The sequence below is a fragment of the Rhinoraja longicauda genome, chromosome 31 (genome assembly GCF_053455715.1).
Source record: "Rhinoraja longicauda isolate Sanriku21f chromosome 31, sRhiLon1.1, whole genome shotgun sequence".
Lineage (NCBI taxonomy): Eukaryota > Metazoa > Chordata > Chondrichthyes > Rajiformes > Arhynchobatidae > Rhinoraja > Rhinoraja longicauda.
In genome coordinates, this window is record NC_135983.1 from 16,951,008 (window position 1) to 16,971,808 (window position 20,801).

The 20,801-nt window shown below is 41.8% G+C and overlaps 1 protein-coding gene across 3 annotated transcripts in view; it reads left to right on the forward strand.

Annotated features, from left to right (window-relative positions):
* Positions 1 to 20,801, forward strand: part of golga2 (golgin A2) — a 69,059-nt gene that overhangs the window by 44,197 nt on the left and 4,061 nt on the right. For all 3 annotated transcript variants that reach the window (XM_078426410.1, XM_078426412.1, XM_078426413.1), the window contains 12 exons: positions 1,023 to 1,110; positions 1,550 to 1,686; positions 3,759 to 3,977; positions 4,643 to 4,756; positions 5,582 to 5,806; positions 6,929 to 7,031; positions 8,028 to 8,119; positions 10,762 to 10,903; positions 13,178 to 13,260; positions 16,083 to 16,185; positions 17,698 to 17,804; positions 19,371 to 19,542. In XM_078426410.1, coding sequence (XP_078282536.1) covers positions 1,023 to 1,110; positions 1,550 to 1,686; positions 3,759 to 3,977; positions 4,643 to 4,756; positions 5,582 to 5,806; positions 6,929 to 7,031; positions 8,028 to 8,119; positions 10,762 to 10,903; positions 13,178 to 13,260; positions 16,083 to 16,185; positions 17,698 to 17,804; positions 19,371 to 19,542 — 1,585 coding nt within the window. The remainder of the gene's footprint in view (positions 1 to 1,022; positions 1,111 to 1,549; positions 1,687 to 3,758; positions 3,978 to 4,642; positions 4,757 to 5,581; positions 5,807 to 6,928; positions 7,032 to 8,027; positions 8,120 to 10,761; positions 10,904 to 13,177; positions 13,261 to 16,082; positions 16,186 to 17,697; positions 17,805 to 19,370; positions 19,543 to 20,801) is intronic.

Here is a 20,801-nt window from a genome sequence, read left to right on the forward strand (position 1 = left end):
TTGATTCCTGTAACCTAGGAAAAAAACTGTTCACTCCATGCTTCTATACACCTCTGCAAGATCACTGCTGAGCCTCCTGCACTCCAAGGAATAAAGTCCCAGCCTACTCAAACTCCCCATAGCTTGTGAATGTTATATACTTGTTTGGAATGTTCACACTATCCAGAGCAAGTAGTCAACTAAAGGGCCTCTGTTGTCACCAGTCGTCAATGGGAACCATGTGCTTTCAATGGAGATGACACTTTGAGACACCGGCTCACAGTGGAGAGCAACACTATTTTATCAATGCAAAAACCAGCAGAGATTGGTGGTTCTGGAGCCTCTGGGAACTCTCCACGTTCATCCAAACAATGAACCACAGAGTGAAAGCAATAAAATGCCAGCCAAAACCCCACTGTACATATCCTTGTAATGGTTGAACAAACTATTACAGATTATGCACTGAAATTAGAATTGAAAATGTTTGCATGTTCTTATGAGGTGATTGATTAACTTAATATACTTAATGTATTTAAATACATAAACCAGCTGGTAAATGACCCAGAGGTCAATCAGTTTCTTTTTTTTTGTACCTCTAAAAAGTTAAAAAAATGGATTGATGTACAACTGCTTGTAGCATGAACTGTTATATGCGTACCATCGCCTTTTTGTCTACCAACAACGACTGAGTAGATCTAATAAGCTTAGCAAAATACCCAGTGAGAATATAAGATCCAGATATAATTTCTAGCTTTCATTCCTGGATGTTGAAATCCAAATATGACTTTTGCCCCAGGCTTGTTGCTTGACCAAGTGTTTCTAGTATTCCCTATTTTAAATTCATTTTTGGTTTGCAAATTGTGATTACAATGCTTAAATAATTTCATAAACAAAATCTAAGAGTTCTGTTGAATATAATCATGAGAAGTGCTTGCACAATTTGTGAGATTCATCTCCAGCAGAAATATCTCCACCTGAGAATGCACACTGATTAAACGGTCTTTCCTCTCTTAATGTAACTATTGATCATGTGGTCTCTGCAGGTGAATGCACTTTCAGAGGAGAAGAAACAAAGTCTCAAGTATATGCAGGACTTGGAAACTTCATTGACTGACCTTAAGAACAGATCAGGTAATTCTAGATGTGTTTTTGCAGCATTTGGCTAAAACATCACAGCTTACAGCACGAATTGAATTATTTAACTACAATCATATTTGGCATCATTAATAAGTGGAGGAATAAGTGAATACACAGTCTTTTTTTTCCAGGATAGGAGACTCAAGAACATGGGGGGAGGGGGGGCATGTTTAAGGGGAAAGTGGAAAGATTTAACGTGAATTTGAGGAGCAACTTTCTCACAGATGTTTAATTTTATGTTTAATATTATGAGTGGACACTTATATCGGTGAATTGGACACTTAGACTCCATGATTTTCAGCCACTCATTTTAAATTCCCAAAATCTTGTCATTGAAATAGAACTTGATCATTAAACATTTTTGTAGTGAAAATGTAATGTATATCATCTTGCTTAACTGAGTTTATAATGTTGACTGTCTTGTGTTGTTTAGAAATACCCTGTGAGGTGAGTGAAAGTCAAACTGCACCACAACCCGAAGGGCCCACAGAGAACGAGAGAATGCTGGAGGGGAACATAAAGCAGCTGCAGGGGGAGAAGGCGGAATTGTACACTCAGTACCAGGCACAGGTGAGATGGATTCTTAACTGTTACAAATAAATTACATTTTATGCAGAGATTTGGCGTGTGCATTTCTGGTCACCCTATTACAGGAAGGATGTGGAGACATCAGAGAGAGTGCAAAGGTTTACCAGAATACTACCGAGAATAGTTCAGTTTAGTTTATTGTCACATGTACAGAGAGAGGTACAGTGAAAAGCATTTGTTGCGTGCTAACCAGTCAGCGGAAAGACCATGCATGATTCCAGTCGAGCCATTTACAGTGTATAGATACATGATAAGGGAATAACATTTAAAGGGCAAGGAGAGTGTTGACAGAAGGAATGGCAGATGCTGGTTTATTTAAAAAAAGACAGAGCTGGCGTAACTCAGCTGGTTGGGCACTATCTGGAGAACATGGATAGACAGCGCCTCGGGTCGGAACCCTTCTTTAGACTCTGGGGCCCAACCTGAAGTGTCACCAATCCATGTTCTTCAGAGATGTTGCCTGATCTGCTGAGTTATTCCAGTGCTTTGTCTTTTCTTTAGCTATAAGAGGGGTTAAACAAACCTGGATTATTTTCTCTGGTGTTTCTGTAACTGAGGAGAGACCTGATAGAAGTATGTAAAATTATGAGAGGTCTAGACAGGGTAGACAGTCAGAACCTTTTTTCGCGGGGTGAAAATGGCGAAGACCAGAGGGTATAAGTCTAAGGTGAGAGGAGCAAAGTTTAAAGGAGATGTGCAGGGCAAGTTTATTTTAACAGTGTGGTGGGTACCTGGACCGCAAGGGTGGTGGTGGAGACAAATACGATAGTAGCATGTAAGAGGCTTTTAATAATAATAATAATAATGCATTACATTTGTATAGCGCTTTTCTAAAAACTCAAAGACGCTTTACAGGGTTTACTAAAACATAGAAAATAAATAAATAAATAAATAGACGAGCAGAAAAGGAAAAATAAGGTGAGGTGACGGTCAGTGGTTGAAGGCAGTGTTGAACAGGTGAGACTTCAGTGATGTTTTGAATGTGGTGAGTGAGGAGGAGTCTCTGATGGTTTGAGGTAGTGAGTTCCAGAGGGTGGGAGCAGCGATGGAGAAAACCCTGTCCCCCCAGGATCTGAGTTTGGTCCGGATGGGGGGGACGGGGACGACGACAGGAGGTTAGCAGCAGCAGAGCGGAGGGTACGGGTGGGAGTGTGTCTGTGGAGGAGGTCAGTCAGGTAGGATGGGGCCAGGTTATGGAGGGCTTTGTAGGTCATGAGGAGGATTTTAGATAAGCACATGGAAATGCAGGGATGTGGATCACGTGCAGTTAGAGGAGATTAGTTCAACCTGGCATCATGTTTGGCGTGGGCATTGTAGGCCAGAGGGCCTGTTCCTGTGCTGTACTCTTCTATGTTCTAAAAGTATAATACAGCTAATGGGCAGTCAGTACAGGTAAATGAATATAATTGATGGGCAGATTGAACATCCTGTTTCACAGTAAATCCTCCGAGATTTAGTAATGAGGAATGAACTGGATATAGAACACAGAACACTGCAGCGACGTTTCGGGTCAATATCCTTACTCAGAATCGTAAAAAGGATGAAGTCGGGTCCTGACCCAAAATGTTACCTATCCATGTCCTCCAGAGATGCTACCGAACCCGCAGTGTTACTCCAGAATTTTGTGTTCTATCACTTTCTTGCACTCCACTGAAGTTTCCCAGTAGATGTACTGTCCAACTGTAGTAATATTAAAGAGTGCTAATTTACTATTGACCAATTATGATGGCATCGACACAATTCCTCTGCAGCAATCCTTTGACTTTGTAATAATTAGAGCAAAATGAATGGAGCATGTAGGATTGAACTGTCGATGCTGGTTTACACCGAAGATAGACACAAAATGCTGGAGTAACTCAGCGGGACTGGCAGCATCGCTGGAGAAAAGGGATGGGTGACATTTTGGGTCGAGACCCTTCTGGTCTTTTGTAGTGAGATTGGGCAGGACACTGAAACTGCCTAAGAAAACGGTGTTTAATACGTCAAGGAGGGAATATTATTACTGAGAAAGTGCAGTCTTGCTTCAAGGTTTTCAACTGTTTGTGCATCTTCAGGTGTGCGACAATGAGCAGCTGAGTCGTTTGAACCGGGAACAAGAAGAGAGACTGCAAGAACTGGAACAGTCAGTGGAACGCCACAATGATGATACTGTGGACCGGAAGCAACTGCTGGAAAATATGCAGAGTGACAAAGCTACGATAAGCAGGGCGCTGACACAGAATCGGGACCTCAAGGAACAGCTAGCAGAACTTCAAAATGGATTTGTCAAACTTGTACGTATTACACCGTGACTTAAAGTAAAAACGTTTCTTTGAGCGCGCTTTGAATTTGTTGCAGTAGCCCTGACGATATTCTCTTTGTCCTCCATATCCTGAAAGTTTAGCTTGTATTGTAGATGTGATTAGAGGACACTTTCGACAAGTGTGAGACGCAAGGGACTGCAGATGCAGGAATCTTCAGCAAAGAAGCAAAGTGCTGGAGGAACTCAGTGGATCAGGCAGCATCTGTGCAGAGAATGGATAGACGACCTTTTGAGTCAGGACCCGGCTGAAGAAGGGCCCTGACCTGAAACATTGTCTGTCCATTCCGTTTATGCAGATGCTGCCTGAACTGCTGAGTACCCCCAGCACTTTGTGTTTTGCAAACTGTAAACTAGCTTCAGATTTGCACAGACACTAAAATGTTTATTTTACTGTAATATTCGTCTTCTGTATGTGGAAAGGATTCAATCTGAATAAATGCTAATCTGTTAATTTTGCTTGTTGAGTATATTCATGCTGAAACTGATAAATGTCTGGATCGGAAGTGATGTGGCAATAGGACCAGAGAATGAGGGCTGAAGTAGTAGATTAACGATGGTCTTTTAAAATGTTGGAACAACATGAAGCAAAGCCGGGTCCTATTGTGTTTATCTTGTACACAATTTAACTGTCTACAGACTAATGAGAATATGGAACTCACCAGCGCGTTCCAGTCAGAGCAGCATGTGAAGAAGGAAGTCGCTCGGAAGATTGGAGAGTTGCAAGAAGATGTGGTAGTTTTGAAAGAAAAGGTATTGATTTCTCCCAAAGCATTATTACAGTATGGTTCTAACCTAATTGCAGTTTCATTTAAGGAATTACCAATGCAAACGTGCTCATTAAGTACAAAAAAACATGGATTGATTGATTGATTAAATGATACAGCATGGATACAGGCCCTCCGGGATCAAGACGAAAAGTTCCACCCTTTCATTCAAACAAAAATGTGCATTATGATTGCCCTGAAAAAACTTTATTTGCCATTTTTGCTTTGTTGCTGTAAATAGGAAAATGTGAACTGGTGAATTCTGTATCATCAATTCATCAGTGAATGATGCAGTTAGCAACACGTCGCACAGTGGCGCAGCTGGTAGAGCTGCAGCTGCCTCACAGCGCCACAGACCCAGGTTCCATCCTGATCTCGGTTGCTGGCTCAGTGGAGTTTGCAGGTTCTCTCTGTATCTGCTTGGGTTTCCCCCGGGTGCTCCGGTTTCCTCCCACATCCCTAAGACATGCAGGTTTATAGGTTAAATGGCACTGTGAAATGGCCCCTTGTGTGAAGGAAGTGGTGAGAAAGTGGGATAATATTTGAACTAGTATAAATGGTCAGCGTGGACTCTGGGCCGAAGGGCCTGTTTCTTTGCTGTATCCTTCAAACAATCAAAGAAAGATCGAATGGGTGCCAGATTCTGTTTCCCATTGTCTCGACCTACTAGTTTTGCCAACTGTATATTTTTTATGTCCTGCCCTCAGATCTGTGTTGCTTAATCTAGCAGACTTGTCCAAATTACCTGATGCCCTCCAAGATTTATTTGTCATTAATAACTGGTATTCTTGTGCCACTTGTGTTCTCGCAGCTTGAGCTGAAGTCACAGGAAGCTCAGGCCTTGCTGGGCCAGAGGGATCAGTTCTACATTCATCTCCAGCAGTACACCGCAGCCTATCAACAGCTGACGGGTGAGCGAGAGGAGCTGCAGAAGCAGAACCTGCTGCAGACCCATCTCATGGACCGGCTGCAGCATGATGAAGTACAAGGGAAAGTCCACATTGAATTGCACCAGAAAGACCTTATGGTAACAAAGGTGAGATTAATACTTCAGTTGTGGACAATGCTTTTCCTCCAATTTCAAACAAATCTTGATGTGGAAGTTTTATATACGACTTGGATCAGTGGGGAAGTTGGGGGGGGGGGGGGGGGGTGGAACATGCAACATGCAGGGAAGTGCGGGGGGAAACGCAGGGTGGGGGAGCATGCAGGGGAGTGGGGGGCAATATAGATCACATGCAGACAGATGAGATTAGTTTATCTTGGCATCCAGTTACAGTGGTGTTCCATGTTCTAAATCTATATAAGAGAACTTCACCCAGCAGTAGTACCAACTTGCCATGATTTTATGTCTCTTGATTTGGAAGAAATGCCCCAATAATGCTAGTTTTACTGTGCTTAATATTATCTTGTAATGTTTTGATTTTTTTTCCTCAAAGTTGCCCGTTTTTAAGCTTCTGTCACAAGCTTATAAAGGGAGAGGCGCTCGATCAACTGCCTTGTGGCCTTAGTTTATGAAACAAAAATGAAGGATTTGTGGAACCAGTCCAAATTGTCTCTTGAAGCAAACTAATTAAACCAAATAAATCCAATTCATCAAATTTAACTGATGCCTGGAGATTGCAAGGGACAGGTTGCATTCATACAGCATGGACACAGGTCCTTTGGCCCAACTAGTTCATGCCAACTAAGATGCCCCTTCTAAGTCCCATTTACCTGTGTTTGGCCCGTATCCCTCTAAACTTTTCCTATCTACATATGTCCAAATATATTTTAAATGTTATTGTACCTGCCTCATCCGCTTCCTTTGGCAGCTGATTCCATATACCCCACTGCCCCCAGTGTAGAAAAGTTACCTGTCAGGTTCCTATTAATTTTTTTCCCTCTGGTCTTAAACCTCTGGCCTCTAGTTCTTGATTTCCCTACCCTGGGGGAAAAGGTTCTGCTCTCACCTTATCTATTCCCCTCATGATTTTATACACCACATTCAGGTCACCTGTACTCCAAGGAATAAGTATCTTTCAATCTGTTAGTGACAAACTGAGGGGATACAGAGGCTGTGATTTGGAATGTGTGTCATCATGACTCATGATGCTGCCTGTCCCACTGAGTTACTTCAGCATTTTGTGTCTCATGACAACATGTCTCCCATCCACAGGAACAATTGGAACAATTAAACAAGGAAAACAACGAACTGAAGGCACAGATCAGCATATTGACAGCAGAGTTGAATGAGATCAGCCCACAGCTTAGAGTTGAAGGTCTGGGAGTTTTTGTTTTAAGCTGTGTTTTGAAGCATTATTTACTCAAATTTCATTTCTGTTTCACACTCAGAAATTAAATTGCACATTCATCGTGATTCAAATTCTCCAACCAAAAAGTATCTTTTGGTTGGCAAGATGTGTACAGGGGGCAAAAATAATTCACTATTTCTGTAAATAATTGGGATGAAGACTGAAAAAACGGTTATTAAAATGGTGATGACACAATAGTAATAAATAATGGAGAGCTGTTGCCTGACCCCTGAGTTCCTCCAGCACTTTGTGTTTTGCTCAAGATTCCAGCTTGTATTATCTTTTACATATATTCTTTAACTTGTAATTAATTTTGATTGTCTTATAAGTGAGCGTACAAACTTACAAGTGAAAGCCAAGATTCCAATAAACCCTACAAAGCAACTGTCTGATCTTCAGCCTTACTTGTTACGTTTGGCATTATAATATTGTAGGATTTCTAGGAAAATGAAATATGGCTGCAATGTGACAATGGCCAGGAAGGTGGCGATGTCTACAAATTAATCCTAGCTTGGAATATATCAAAACGATGTTTCTAACCGTCAACCTATTCATATTAAGTGTGTTGAATGAATCATTAAAATCAAATTCTGGTTAGACAGCGTGTTTAATTTGCAGTTACTACTAAAAGCAAAAATAAGTATTGGAATTAATGGTACTGGGATGGATACGCCTATGTTGCTGGTCCTCTGTGTCCTCATCTGCAAGGATATTGGGGGAAACTCATTTCTGTTCAGAAATTACTGTAATTTCTCAGATTCAGGGTAAAAGGACAGTAATGTAAATTTCTAAGTGGACAGTATTGTAAATAACACCACGGGGTTCTAAAAAGCTGGCTGATTTAAGCAAATCTTTTGCAGAAGTTTATGAAGCAACTGGAATAATGCTAGGTTGTGCAATGATTCATGCGTGATTTTCACAACTTCCTATCACTGATATAAATATTCAACTTTCTGCCACTAGGTGATGGCGTGGAAAGTGATGGTTTACTGTCAGATAGAATTCAGAGGCCCCATATTGTAATACCCGAAGAACTGGAAAATAAAGAAGAAATGGTAAGATCCCTCCCTGCCTGTGCAGAATATAGGGAACTACATGCAAACATCCAGCAATTTCAGTCTAGAAAAGGACTTTTTTTTCTTGCATTAAAGGCACTATATAAATGCTTATGATATTTTGGATATTTCAACTCATTTGCAGTCTATTGAAGGATAGTCAGAGAAACGAAAACAGGCTCTTTGGCCCAACTCATCCATGCTAACCAAGATGCCCCATCTAAGCTAGTCCCATTGCTTGCATTTGATCCATATTCCCTATAACCCTTACTATCCATCTATATGTCCAAGTGTCTTTTAAATGGTGTTATTGTACCTGCCTCAGCTACATCCTCTGGAAGTTCATTCCATGTGCCCACTACCCTCTGAGTGAAAAGGTTGCCCTTCAGGGTCCCATTACATCTTTCCACTCTTATCTTAAATGCAAGCCCTTTGGTTCTTTTTTCCCCTACCCTGGGTAAAAACTCTGTGCATTCACCCTATCAATTCCCCTCATGATTTTATACACCTCTATAAGATTACCCCTTAGCCTCCTGCGCTCCAAGGAATAAAGTTTCGGTTTGCCCAACCTCTCCCTATAGCTCAGGCCCTCAAGTTCTGGCAACATCCTCGTGCATCTTCTTTGTACTCTTTCCAGCTCAATTACATCCTTCCTGTAGCAGGGTGACTAAAACTGAACACAATACTCCAAAAGCAGCCTCACCAACGTCTTGTACAACATAATGTCTTAGCTTCTACACTCAATACCCTGACTGATGAAGGCCAATGTACTCAAAGCCTTCTTTGCCATCTTATCTAACTGTGATTTCCAAAATGCAACAATTCACACTTATCTGCATTGAACTTCATTAGCCATTCTTCAGCCCACTTGCCCAACTGATCAAGATCATGCTGTAATTTTTGATAACCATCTTCATTGTCTTGATACTTTAGCGACATTTGCAAACTTACTGATCAGGCCTTGCACATTCTCAACTAAATCATTAATATAAACCACAAACACCAATGGGCCCAGCACCGATCCCTGAGGCACACCACTAGTCACAGGCCTCCAATCTGAAAAACAACTACCACCACCCTCTGCTTCCTTCCATGAAAATAATTCTGCATTGAGGCAGCCTGCTCTCCCTGGTTACTCTGCAATCTAACCTTCTCGAGCAGTCTACCATGCGGAATCTTATCAAAGGCCTTACTAAAGCCCATATAGACAATGTTTACAGCCTTGCCTTTATAAACCTTCTTGGTTACCTCTTCAATAAACAGTCAAATTCATGAGACTATCCCTAATCAACCTCTGTCTATCCAAATGCACATATATCTTGTCCTCAGCATCCTCTCCAGTAACTTAGAGATGTAGGCTTACTGGTCTATAGTTTCCAGGCTTTTCCTTTCAACCTTTCATTAAAAGAGGCACAACACTAATTACCCTCCAGTCATATGGCACCTCACCTGTGTCTAATGATGATGCATATATCTCCATCAGGGCTCCTGCAATTTCTTGTCTAGCTCCCTGCAGTGTTCTCGGATATATCTGATCGAGCCTGGGAGACTTATCTACCTTCATATGCTTTCGGATGTCCAGCACCTCCTCAACTGTAATACAGACTGTTCACAAGACATCTTCATGAACTGTCCCAAGTCCCCCAGTCTTCATCTCTCCACAGAGGAGAAATACTCATTGAAGACATTGCTCATCCCCTGTGGCTCCTTCTGAGGGGGGCCTATTCTCTTTCTAGTTACTCTCTTCCCCCTAATGTACTTAAGACAGTTCGATATTTCCATTAAAGCTGGATAAGAAAAGGTACTTTATAGTTTATTTCTAGAGAGGGGAGGTGCTCAGTGGCTCCAGAAACCAGACACGATCCTGACTTTAGGTGTTATAAACTCGATGGCTTGAACGGTCACCTATATCCTAAGAAATATAAATATTAAGAAATGGAAGCACACATCAGACAGGGTGGATCTGAGAAAAAGAAAAAAACAGATTGATCTGTGCAGATAGGATAAAATAATCCTTGCATTTCATTGTGCATTAAAAAAGAACAACGTTGCAGATTAGTGCCTCACTAAATCACCTCAAGAAATGTTGCTGTTTGCTTTTAAGCAGGCTTGTCTACTGAATGTCTACCAGTCTATATGCGTTTTGATTTCTGTTCCTGTACATTACAACATACAGTTACAGTAGACTGAAGATTCAACACATTTCGAGATTTAAACAAAAATGGTTGAAGGTTATAAGTGGGAGCAGGCCTTGATGTGGTTAATTGATCCAAAGGGATCACTCTTGTTGGACCCAACAGCCCTTTCCTACACACTAGGGGGCAAATTAGAGGCCAATTAACCTACCAGCCTGCTCATCTTTGGGACATGGGAGGACACTGGAGTACCTGGAGGAAACCCACGTGGTCACAGAGAGGAAATACAAACTCCACATTGCACCCAAAGTTGGGATTGAACCCAGATCTCTGATGCTGTGAGGCAGCAGCTCTACTCGCTCCGCCATTGTTCCACCCCAAAAGTGAGTTGGAACCCTGACTAATTCTAAACCCGTGCAATAAGGTAAATGTATCCTGTGATGTAGTGCTTGTCATTGATTTGTTTGATCTTTGTCTGAAAGTCTTTTCCCTCTATTCATTGTTCAGGTTGATTTCCTGAAGTCAGCACTCAGCCAATTGCAGCAGGAAAGAGATCACCTTACTCTACAGTTCCTGGATCAGAAACAGCAGCACCAGATCCTTCTGCAACAAATGTCTGCCCTCACGCACAAGCACAACGAGTCCAGAGGTAGCCACCTCATTATTTTTACCATAATGTACAGTCAATCTTTAGTTAACCGAAACCCCTAGAAATTATGAAGTTCCATTATCTTTCCAATTCCAATCAGAGAGATGACAATTATATAGAACAATACAAAATATAAAACATATCAGTCTCCAGAATGTTTTGGATGATTAAGGGTTTAAAACTGGGGAAATTAATTGGATCGGCATGGTGGCGCAGTGGTAGAGTTGCTGCCTTACAGCGCCAGAGACCCGGGTTCGATCTTGACTAGGGGTACTGATCTGTGCGGAGTTTGTACATTCTCCCCGTGACCTGTGTGTTTTGTCCGGGTGCTCCGGATTCCTCCCACGTTCGAAAGACGTACAGGTTTGTAGGCTAATTGGCTTGGTATCATTGTAAATTGCCCCGAGTGTGTAGGATAGTGCTAGTGTACAGGGATTGCTGGGCGGCGCGGACTCGGTGGGTCGAAGGCCCTGTTTCTGTGCTGTATCTCTAAACAAAACTAATATTAAATGTAAACAAAGATGTCAGCACAATAATATAAGGAAGCATCAGGAGAAGGCCTTAACCTGAGCAGCTGCATCTTCAGTGAAAGGTGAGACTTTTCCTGCTTCTACATTACAAATATTGCCAGGCTTTCCAATAGCCCTGCTTATAAATCATTATCGATTTCTGCAAAGCAAAACCCAGGCCACACTAATTTATTTCATAAATACTGCTCTACTTGCCCCCTCACTTGAGCACAGCGACATTTAATGGGTAATTGGGATATAACATGGTAAATGGTATTTTGCAACTCTTGCAGCAATAGCAGCAAAGTTCCACCTACATCGAACAGAAAGATTTTGCTGCCCCTGTGGCCAGATGATCACTGTAAATATTAGTTTTGTTTGCGCAATAACATTCCACTCTACTTAGTATTACTAAATTGTTTATTATCCCTGTATTCATTTTCATTTCACAATGACCCTCTTCCTTTTCCAGTATCCACATTTTTTTCCCCAGACCCTATAATCCATACAAAACGATTCCTCCTTCTCTGTGCGCCTTCCTAATCCCTTTAGTTTCTGACTTTTTATTCCACTATTTCCCAACACAGACAGCTCTTGATCCTTGTCTTTCAGATTTCCTCGGCTAATTCTCTTTAGTTTTTCTGTAGCTTCAAAGAACTGCAGGGGCTGCTTTTAATTAAAAAATAGATGACACAAAGTGCTGGAGTAACTCAACAAGTCATGCAGCATCTCTGGAGAATGTGTACAGGTGACATTTCGGTTTGGGACCCTTCTTCCGAAATGTCACCTATCCATGTTCTCCTGAGATGCTGCTGGACCTGCTGAGTTACTTCAGCACTTTGTACCTCCTTAGTTTTCTGCTCCAGCTCTCAAATTCTGGGAGAGAATTCATGATCACACCGGACTACTGCCCACGGTAAATTTGAACATTTCAGTCAGCAGAGTTGGAGGAGGTGGGTTTAGAAAACAATTGAGTCCATTGTTAAAAAAACACAATGATTGTTTTCCACAGGTCTTGCTGACAATATAATTTATAACCTCCCAGTTCCGGCAACTTTATTGCAAATACTGGTTTACTTGCACCTGACTTTAATGCATCATTTTCTAAGTAATTCTTAAAGATACGATTGTTTCAAGGCTTGCAGATTATATTTTAAACCTCCAGGTTGTATTGAGAAGCGGTTAAAGATGCATTAAGCCCATTCTATATTTGTAATGTATGTGATTATGGGATAATGCAGTTTTTAAGAGAACAGCAATCCAGTCTTTTGTCCCTTGGATTGATCAGAATTGAAATGGCGGAGTGAGGTTCAAGGGGAAGTAGAGGGCAGTTTGAAAAGACCATGGGAAATGAGCTGAAATAGGCTTTTCAAGAGCACTATGATACATGGCATCCATGCTGTAAAACCATCATACGGTGATCCTGCTCCTAAAGCTTAAAGGGGGAATGGGTAAGTAATTGAAAAGGCAAAGTGTCGGGGAGTGAGGCTTGTGAGATGGAGCCAACGTGGGCACAGTGGGCTGAGTCGGCTCCTTGTGAGATGGAGCCAACGTGGGCACAGTGGGCTGAGTCGGCTCCTTGTGAGATGGAGCCAACGTGGGCACAGTGGGCTGAGTCGGCTCCTTGTGAGATGGAGCCAACATGGGCACAGTGGGCTGAGTCGGCTCCTTCTAGGCTGTTACCTTTGAAATTCTGAAAAGTTTTTGGTGAAACTAGGATTTACTTTCACCATGTAAGATTTTAAGTGTATTTTCATTTTGTCAGGATCTATGGAAGGAGTGAGCGACACAGACACAGTGCCAACGGAGGTACACGAGGCTTTGAAAACTGCTATGGACCAGCTGCAGGTTAGTGAATGTACATGTTATTTCCCTTTTCTTTGTCAGAACCTCCAAGGATCTGCCTCTAACGGTGCTTTAAGATGCACAAGAGACTGCGGATGCTGAAATCTGGAGCAAAAAACAAACTAATCGAGGAACTCCATGGGTCAGGTGGCCTCTGTGGAGAAAAAAGGATGGCTTAACCTGCGTTAGTACTGTTTTACCTGTGCTGATTTGTATATTGTCCCTTTTATGATCTCTTTGTAGATGCACATTGAGTGTATCTGTAGAACTAAGCACATTTAATATGCAAAACCTGTGTTTGCTCCGCGTGCTTTCATTTGAAAACTGCGTAAACATATTACATTGCCCTACAATAGTGATGATGACAATCAAATTCACCTTTGTCTAAAAGGAACTGGAAAATCAACATTCCATCCAAGACCACAACATATTGCAGCCCAGACCGCCACACAAACCAACCTCCCTTCTATTGACTATTTATACCTCACGCTGCCTCGGCAAGGCCAGCTGCATAATCAAGGATGAGTCGCACCCTGGCCACTCCCTCTTCTCCCCCTCTCCCATCAGGCAAAAGGTATAGAAGTGTGAAAGTGCCTATCTCCAGATTCGGGGACAGCTTCTTCCCAGCTGTTATCAGGCAACTGAACCAACCTACCTCCACCAGCCAGCAGTGCTGAACTACTATCTACCTCTTTGGTGACCCTCGGACTATCTGTTGGCTTTACCTTCCACTAAACATTATTCCCTTATCATGTTTCTATACACTGTAAAAGTCATTTATTGTCTTTCTACGGACTGGTCAGCATGCAACAAAAGCTTTTCACTGAACCTCAGTACACGTGACAATAAATTAAACTGAACTGAACTGCTTCAGAGGCTTTCTTCCCCCCCATCTCTCGAATGTTTCCTTTGAGTTTGATTCCCAACCATGTCTAATAGTTGTAACTGGTGCCGTTTATTGTAGACAAAACGATTCTGGTTTATTGCAGACAAAAAGCTTCTTCCTATAAGCTGTTTAAGGGCCTGACCGCCTAATTTAAATAAGATTGTTTTTTAAACTACAGAAAATAGTTAACTGTAAATAAAACTAAAACACAAAATTTGGAAATCTAGTTTTTCACTTTTTAGAAGTGCTGGTACACCGTGTACTATCATAAAAATAGCTTATTCGGAGTTATGAACAAGCTTCACTAAAAGTTAACTTGGACATTATGACATTGCTGTCATGTAAAATGTCTACTTCGTTTCCAACACTGCAATAGTCTCAAAATTCAATTTTTAAAAAACCATTCAAAAGAGTTTAATCGGCCATCTAGTGCTTCAGGATATCCCAAGCTCGTTAAAAGTACTATATAAATGTAAATTCTTCCTTTCATACTATTGTGATGCGGCCCTTCGAGCCAGCACCGCCATTCAATGTGATCATGGCTGATCATTCTCAATCAGTACCCCGTTCCTGCTTTCTCCCCATACCCCCTGACTCCGCTATCCTTAAGAGCTCTATCTAGCTCTCTCTTGAATGTATTCAGAGAATTGGCCTCCACTGCCCTCTGAGGCAGAGAATTCACAGATTCACAACTCTCTGACTAAAATTTTTTTCCTCATCTCTGTTCTAAATGGCCTACCCCTTATTCTTAAACAGTGGCCCCTGGTTCTGGACTCCCCCAACATTGGGAACATGTTTCCTGCCTCTAACATGTCCAACCCCTTAATAACCCCAGCATGGTTTGCATGCTGTCCAATTAGGTCAGATAATACTATACATAAGTACAATCAAATCAAACATGAGTACAATAGTAGAGCAAGGGGAAGATACAGAACGTAGCATATAGTTTCTCAGCCTTGTAGCACATCAGTGTTGGCATGAACCAGAAATGTATGATCAAGGCAGAGTACTCATCTCCCCACCTTTTTTTCCAGATCTTTAGAGTTGGACAGTTGAGTCCCATGCTGTCCCTTGTATGAACCACATGCCATTCACTTTTGAGGCTATCAAATGTGTATTTGAGTATGTCTACCTCAGCCACAACATTTGGTCCAGTTAGTATACAGGACAATCAACTGAATAATAGAGATTTGGAAATGGTCATATTATCCTTGATTGCTTCAAAAACAAAGTAATGTAAAGCCAACCTTCACTTGTATAATAACTTGAATACAACAAGGTATCATCAGGTACCGCTCAGGGTATTAATAACATGACACTAAAATATCTAATCACACAGATGACTAAAAGCATAGTCAAACCGAGAAGGGTTTACGGTGTGACTTGCTATATAGGATCTATAGCAGAGTACAGGCTATCTATCCAGCTGGCCTCTACTAATCTCTGTACTTCACGAGAGTCAAAGGAAGAAACGTGGGACAGGTTTATGGGTAGAATTCCAGGTTGCTTGTGACATGGGAGAATTGGTGAAGTAAGGTGAGATGATGGAATTGTAAGAGCATGAAGATCTTGAGATCAAGGGTAAGGTGGCAGCTGCAAAAATGTTGGGACAAAGCCATGATAAGATTGATAGCCGAGCATTGCCTTAAATATTTTTTGCATTACAATGTCTAAAAACTAGCATTTTGGAGTAATCCATCAGACCATTTTGTGCTTCTGAAAGTATCAAAAGATCTGTAGACCACTTACTTGGGTTAGATACAGGGCTCCACAAAGGGCCATCATACCAGGCCCACTCCTTGGCCCTTTCCTTGCAATTCTCACGAAATTATTTTTCTTGCCCATCCCACTCCTGTCGGAAGTAACTGAAGTAACTGTTGATGTGTAAAGGGTTTACTTCCTACAGAGCATTAATGCTACTTCAACTTTGTGTCGATAGGTTCGATTCACCACCCTGGTGCAGGAGAAGGTGGATCTGAAGGAGCGAGTGGAGGAGTTGGAACATCGCTGTGTTCAGTTGTCTGGGGAGACCGATACTATAGGTAACATGAGAGAAATGTCTAAACCATTCTATTACTCTGTGCTCTTTCTTTTGAATATCTCTCCCAGGCCAATAAGGGCGTTGCTGTTGAAGTTTTCTTTTTAACTTAGCAACCAAACAAATTGGATTTTAACTTTTTGACTTTTATTTAAGTGGAAAATATTCAACGAGGTAGTCACTGTTGTAGTTCCAAGGATTTGAATGTTTCAGTAAAAGCAGAACTTATTTACATATTGCTGATGCAGTTTTTCAAATTATTTTCATTGGTTTGCAATCATGGGCAGTTTTTGAAGTATTTCATTCATTTATATGTGGGTGACTATGGTATTATAACAGATGTAATCTACAATATTTGTACTGTCAGACCTTTCATTTGAGTAGTCAACTTCAGTAGCATCTGGGAACCTTAAAGGAGCTATTTTCTGGAAAATGCAGTCACATTGAAGTTTGTATCAACTCACTGGATGTTTTTTTTTGGTGTTATTAATATATCAAGATCACGAGAAGGAACTGCACATGCTGGTTTTTTTGTCATATCTTTCATTCATTTGTTTCGATATCTCTCTTCATCACCATCTGTATCTCTTGTTTCCCTTTCCCCTGACTCTCAGTCTGAAGAAGGGTATTGTCCCGAAACGTCACCTATTCCTTTTCTCCAGAGATGCCGTCTGACCTGCTGAGTTACTCCAGCTTTTTGCGTCCATCTCCTCTCGTGTACGCTTGTGTTCGCTCATTCTAATGTTCCTCGACTCTATATAAATCCTTTGCACACTGCCACTCTCTCCTTCCCTCGTGCGCATATTCTTTGCTTGCCCCCACTGTGTCCATTTGCTCACCCAACACCCACCCAATCGCTGTCTGCCTACTCCTCTCCTCTCCACACCTTTTGAGATTCATTGGAATGCAAGGCCTGATAGCACGATATATTTTTGTTGCCTTAATTGCAGTTTAACAATCCAATTTTCTATTGCCCATATTATTTGTATGTACGACATTGTAGCTTTTAGAAAAACAGCACAGAGAATGGCTGTCCAACCACATACTTGAAAATGTCTTCACACTGGGTCCCTCCTTTGCCCTTATCCCAGAACTCTGCTAATTTAAACTTTTTTTTTCTTCCCCCACCCACCCACACCTTTTGAAACTAAGTGCTAATGTGTATAAAGTTTATTTCACACAGAAACATTTTTTAGTTTCGTTTATTGGCATGTGCACAGAGTTACAATGAAAAGCTTTTTGTTGCGTAGTAACCAGTCGGCGGAAAGACGATACATGATTACAATCGAACCGTTCACAGTGTACAGATACCTGATATAAGGAATAGCGTTTAAGCACGGTAAAGTCCAGTAAAGTCCAAATTAAAGATAGTCCAACGGTCTCCATTGAGGTAGATATTAGCTCCGGACTGCTCCCTTGTTGTTGATACGATGGTTCAGTTGCCTGTTAACAGCGGGGAAGAAACTGTTTTTGATTTTGAGTTTGATTTTGACTTTCTTTTTTCTTTGTCCTTTAGGCGAGTATATTGCACTTTACCAGAGTCAGAGAGCCATTCTTAAACAGAGGCACACGGATAAAGAAGAGTATATCAGCAGACTGGCCCAGGATAAGGAGGAAATGAAGGTACCTGTAGTTCCTAAAATGATGAATGCATGTTGTCAAATCTGTTAATAAATTGTGGTTAATTCTGTCACTCCCTTGAATACTAATGATCCTTTCTGAATTCTTAATGATGATGTCTTTGATATCTCCTTCAACTGATCGCTTTTAAGATATTTAATTAAGAAACAAATTGACGATTTAAGTACCGGCAGCATGGTGGTGCAACTGGTAGAGCTGCAGCCTCACAGTGCTGGAGACCCTGGTTCAATCCTGTCCTCGGACGCTGACTGTGGGGAGTTTGCACGTTCTCCCTGTGACCGTGGGTTTTCCCCAGGGGCTCCGGTTTCCTCACACATCCCAAAGACCTGCGGGTTGGTGGGTTGATTGGCTTCTGTAAAATGCTGCCTGTATGTGGGTGAGCAGTAGAATCTGAGGGGAGTTGATCAGAGTGTGGCTAGAATAAATGTAGGATTAGTGTAGAGGGGTTCGTTGATTCCTTTCACAGACTCAGTGGGCCTCATGGCCTGTTTTGTACTGTATGTCTCTAACTCTAAAATCTGGTATGGAGGATAAAGAAGAGGATGACAATTTTAGGACAATATTTTGAAAGAGCTAGGTTAATGTCATTGGGTCTCGCTGTTATAAACTGTGTAGAATAACTCGGCGCACTGCGTCATATTGCAAGTGAGATGGCGTCCAGAAATCCCCATTTCAATCGGAAATCTGTGGGTGCAATCAAAGACAAGTTGACGTTTGTATCAAGAAGCACAAATGGTCAAGCAAGCACAGAAACAGATTCTAAATTTGACTAATTATAAAGTAAATGAAGTTGATAATTGGTGTGGTGGAATTGTAGGATGATTTTTGAAGGACATTTTAAAATAATGCTAGAGCAATTGGCTATCTGACCTAGATCTGCAAGATGTGTAGGAAAATAACTGCAGATGCTGGTACAAATCGAAGGTATCACAAAATGCTGGAGTAACTCAGCGGGTCAGGCGGCATCTCTGAAGAGAAGGAATGGGTGACGTTTTGGGTCGAGACCCTTTTTCTGACTGATGTCAGTGGGGGGGGCGGGACAAAGTTAACCAGTGGGGTTTTTTATGATGGCAAGCACCTGTAAGGCCTACCAGCACCTGCCTCTAAAAAGTTTAATATTATTTTTCCATCCAAGTAACATGTGTGTTTATTAATTATGACCCTTTTTCTACAAAAGAACTTACTGAGTTCATTCTTCGCAAGTGATTACATTCACAAGGGAAGTATAGTGTAGGAAGGATCTGCAGATGCTGGTTTACATTGAAGATAGACAAAAAATGCTGGAGTAACTCAGTGGGACAGGCAGTCTGAAGAAGGGTCTCGACCCGAAACGTCACCCATTCCTTCTAACCAGAGATGCTGCCTGACCCGCCTGAGTTACTGTTGCATTTTGTGTCCACAAGGTGCATTAGAGCCATTTTCCTTAAAACATAAATGCATTCATTATCTGTCTGAATTGATGTTAAACCTACACTTTTGTACAAAAAACAGAAAATGATTTTTTGAGATCTGTGCAGTTTTTAAATCCAGCTGTTATTACTTTTGCAGATGAAGCTGGCAGAATTGCAGCAACTGGTGCTGAAGTTGGTGGGAGAAAGGAACGAATGGCACAGTAAATACATCAGCGCCACAAAACTGTCAATGCCCCCACTGGCAGGTGAATTGCTGCACCAGGATTTACTGGATCAAGACTTGGAGAAAACTTACACACGTACAGAAGGTCTGTAACAGCTTGACTGCAGTGATTGCAAAATTCCTGGGAATTTGGCCTGCGGCACTCAAAAACAAAATCACTGGAGGAACTCAGCAGCATCTGGGGAGGGAATGGTTAGACGATGTTTTAGGTTGGGACTATTCGCAGGTCTGAGTCTGACAAAGGGTCCAGTCTGAAGAAGGGTGGAAAACCCGGCCTGAAGCGCCATCTGCCAATTCCCTCCACAGATGCTGCCTGACCCGCTGAGCTCATCCAGCACTTTGTTTATTTTAGTTCAGAGATACAGCATGGAAACGGGCCCTTCAGTCCACATCGAGGATCGATCACACATTCGCACTAGTTCTATGTTATCTCACTTTCGCATCCATTCCTCGCACACCAGGAGTGATTTACAGAGGCCAATTAACCTGCAAACCGCGCGTCTCAGGGGTGGGCGGAAACCTGGAGGAACCCCATGCGGTCACAGGGAGAATGTGGAAACTCCACACAGATGGCAGCCGAGGGCAGGTTGGAACCTGGGTCTCTGGTGCTGTGAGGCAGCATCTCTAGCAGCTGTGCACCCTGTGTTTTTTGTGTGGAATATTGACTACAAGTCTTTTCTCACTAACAAAAGAAAAATGCTTGAGGGAGAGCAACTGAGGCTAATCTGATTAATTCTATTTATGGCAAGTTTGTTGTGTGAGAGGAGATTAAGCAGACTGCACCAATATTTTCTAGAGTTAGAAGAATGAGAGGCGATCTCGTTTAAACATACAAAGTTCCGAAGGAGATTGCCAGGATAGTTGCAGGAACAATGATTCCAGTGGCTGGGGTGTCAAGAATCTGGGGTTACAGTCCCAAATTCAGGATTATCTAGATTTCCCCCTTAAACAAAGCAACAACATTAGCTACTCTCCAGTCCTCTGGGATCTTGTCTATGGCTAGAGATGATGCAAAGATGTTTTGCAACATACGAGGAATGTCATTTGTCATACAGTCATAACAATAAAAAGCAACAGGACACAAAAAATACATTTTAACATCAACATCCAGCGCAGTGACTCCTCCACATTCCTCACTGTGATGGAAGGCGAAAAAAGTTCAATCTCTCCCTTCTTTGTCCTCCAGCGGTCGAGGGCCTCTAACCTTCCGGGTTTTGGGTTCCTAGTTCATAGCTCCTTGAAAGTGGGAACACGAGTAGAGAGAGTGGTAAAGAATGCATATTGTATGTTTGCTTTTGCAAGTCAAGGCATTATGAGTGGCAGGAAGTCATTATGCAGCTCTGT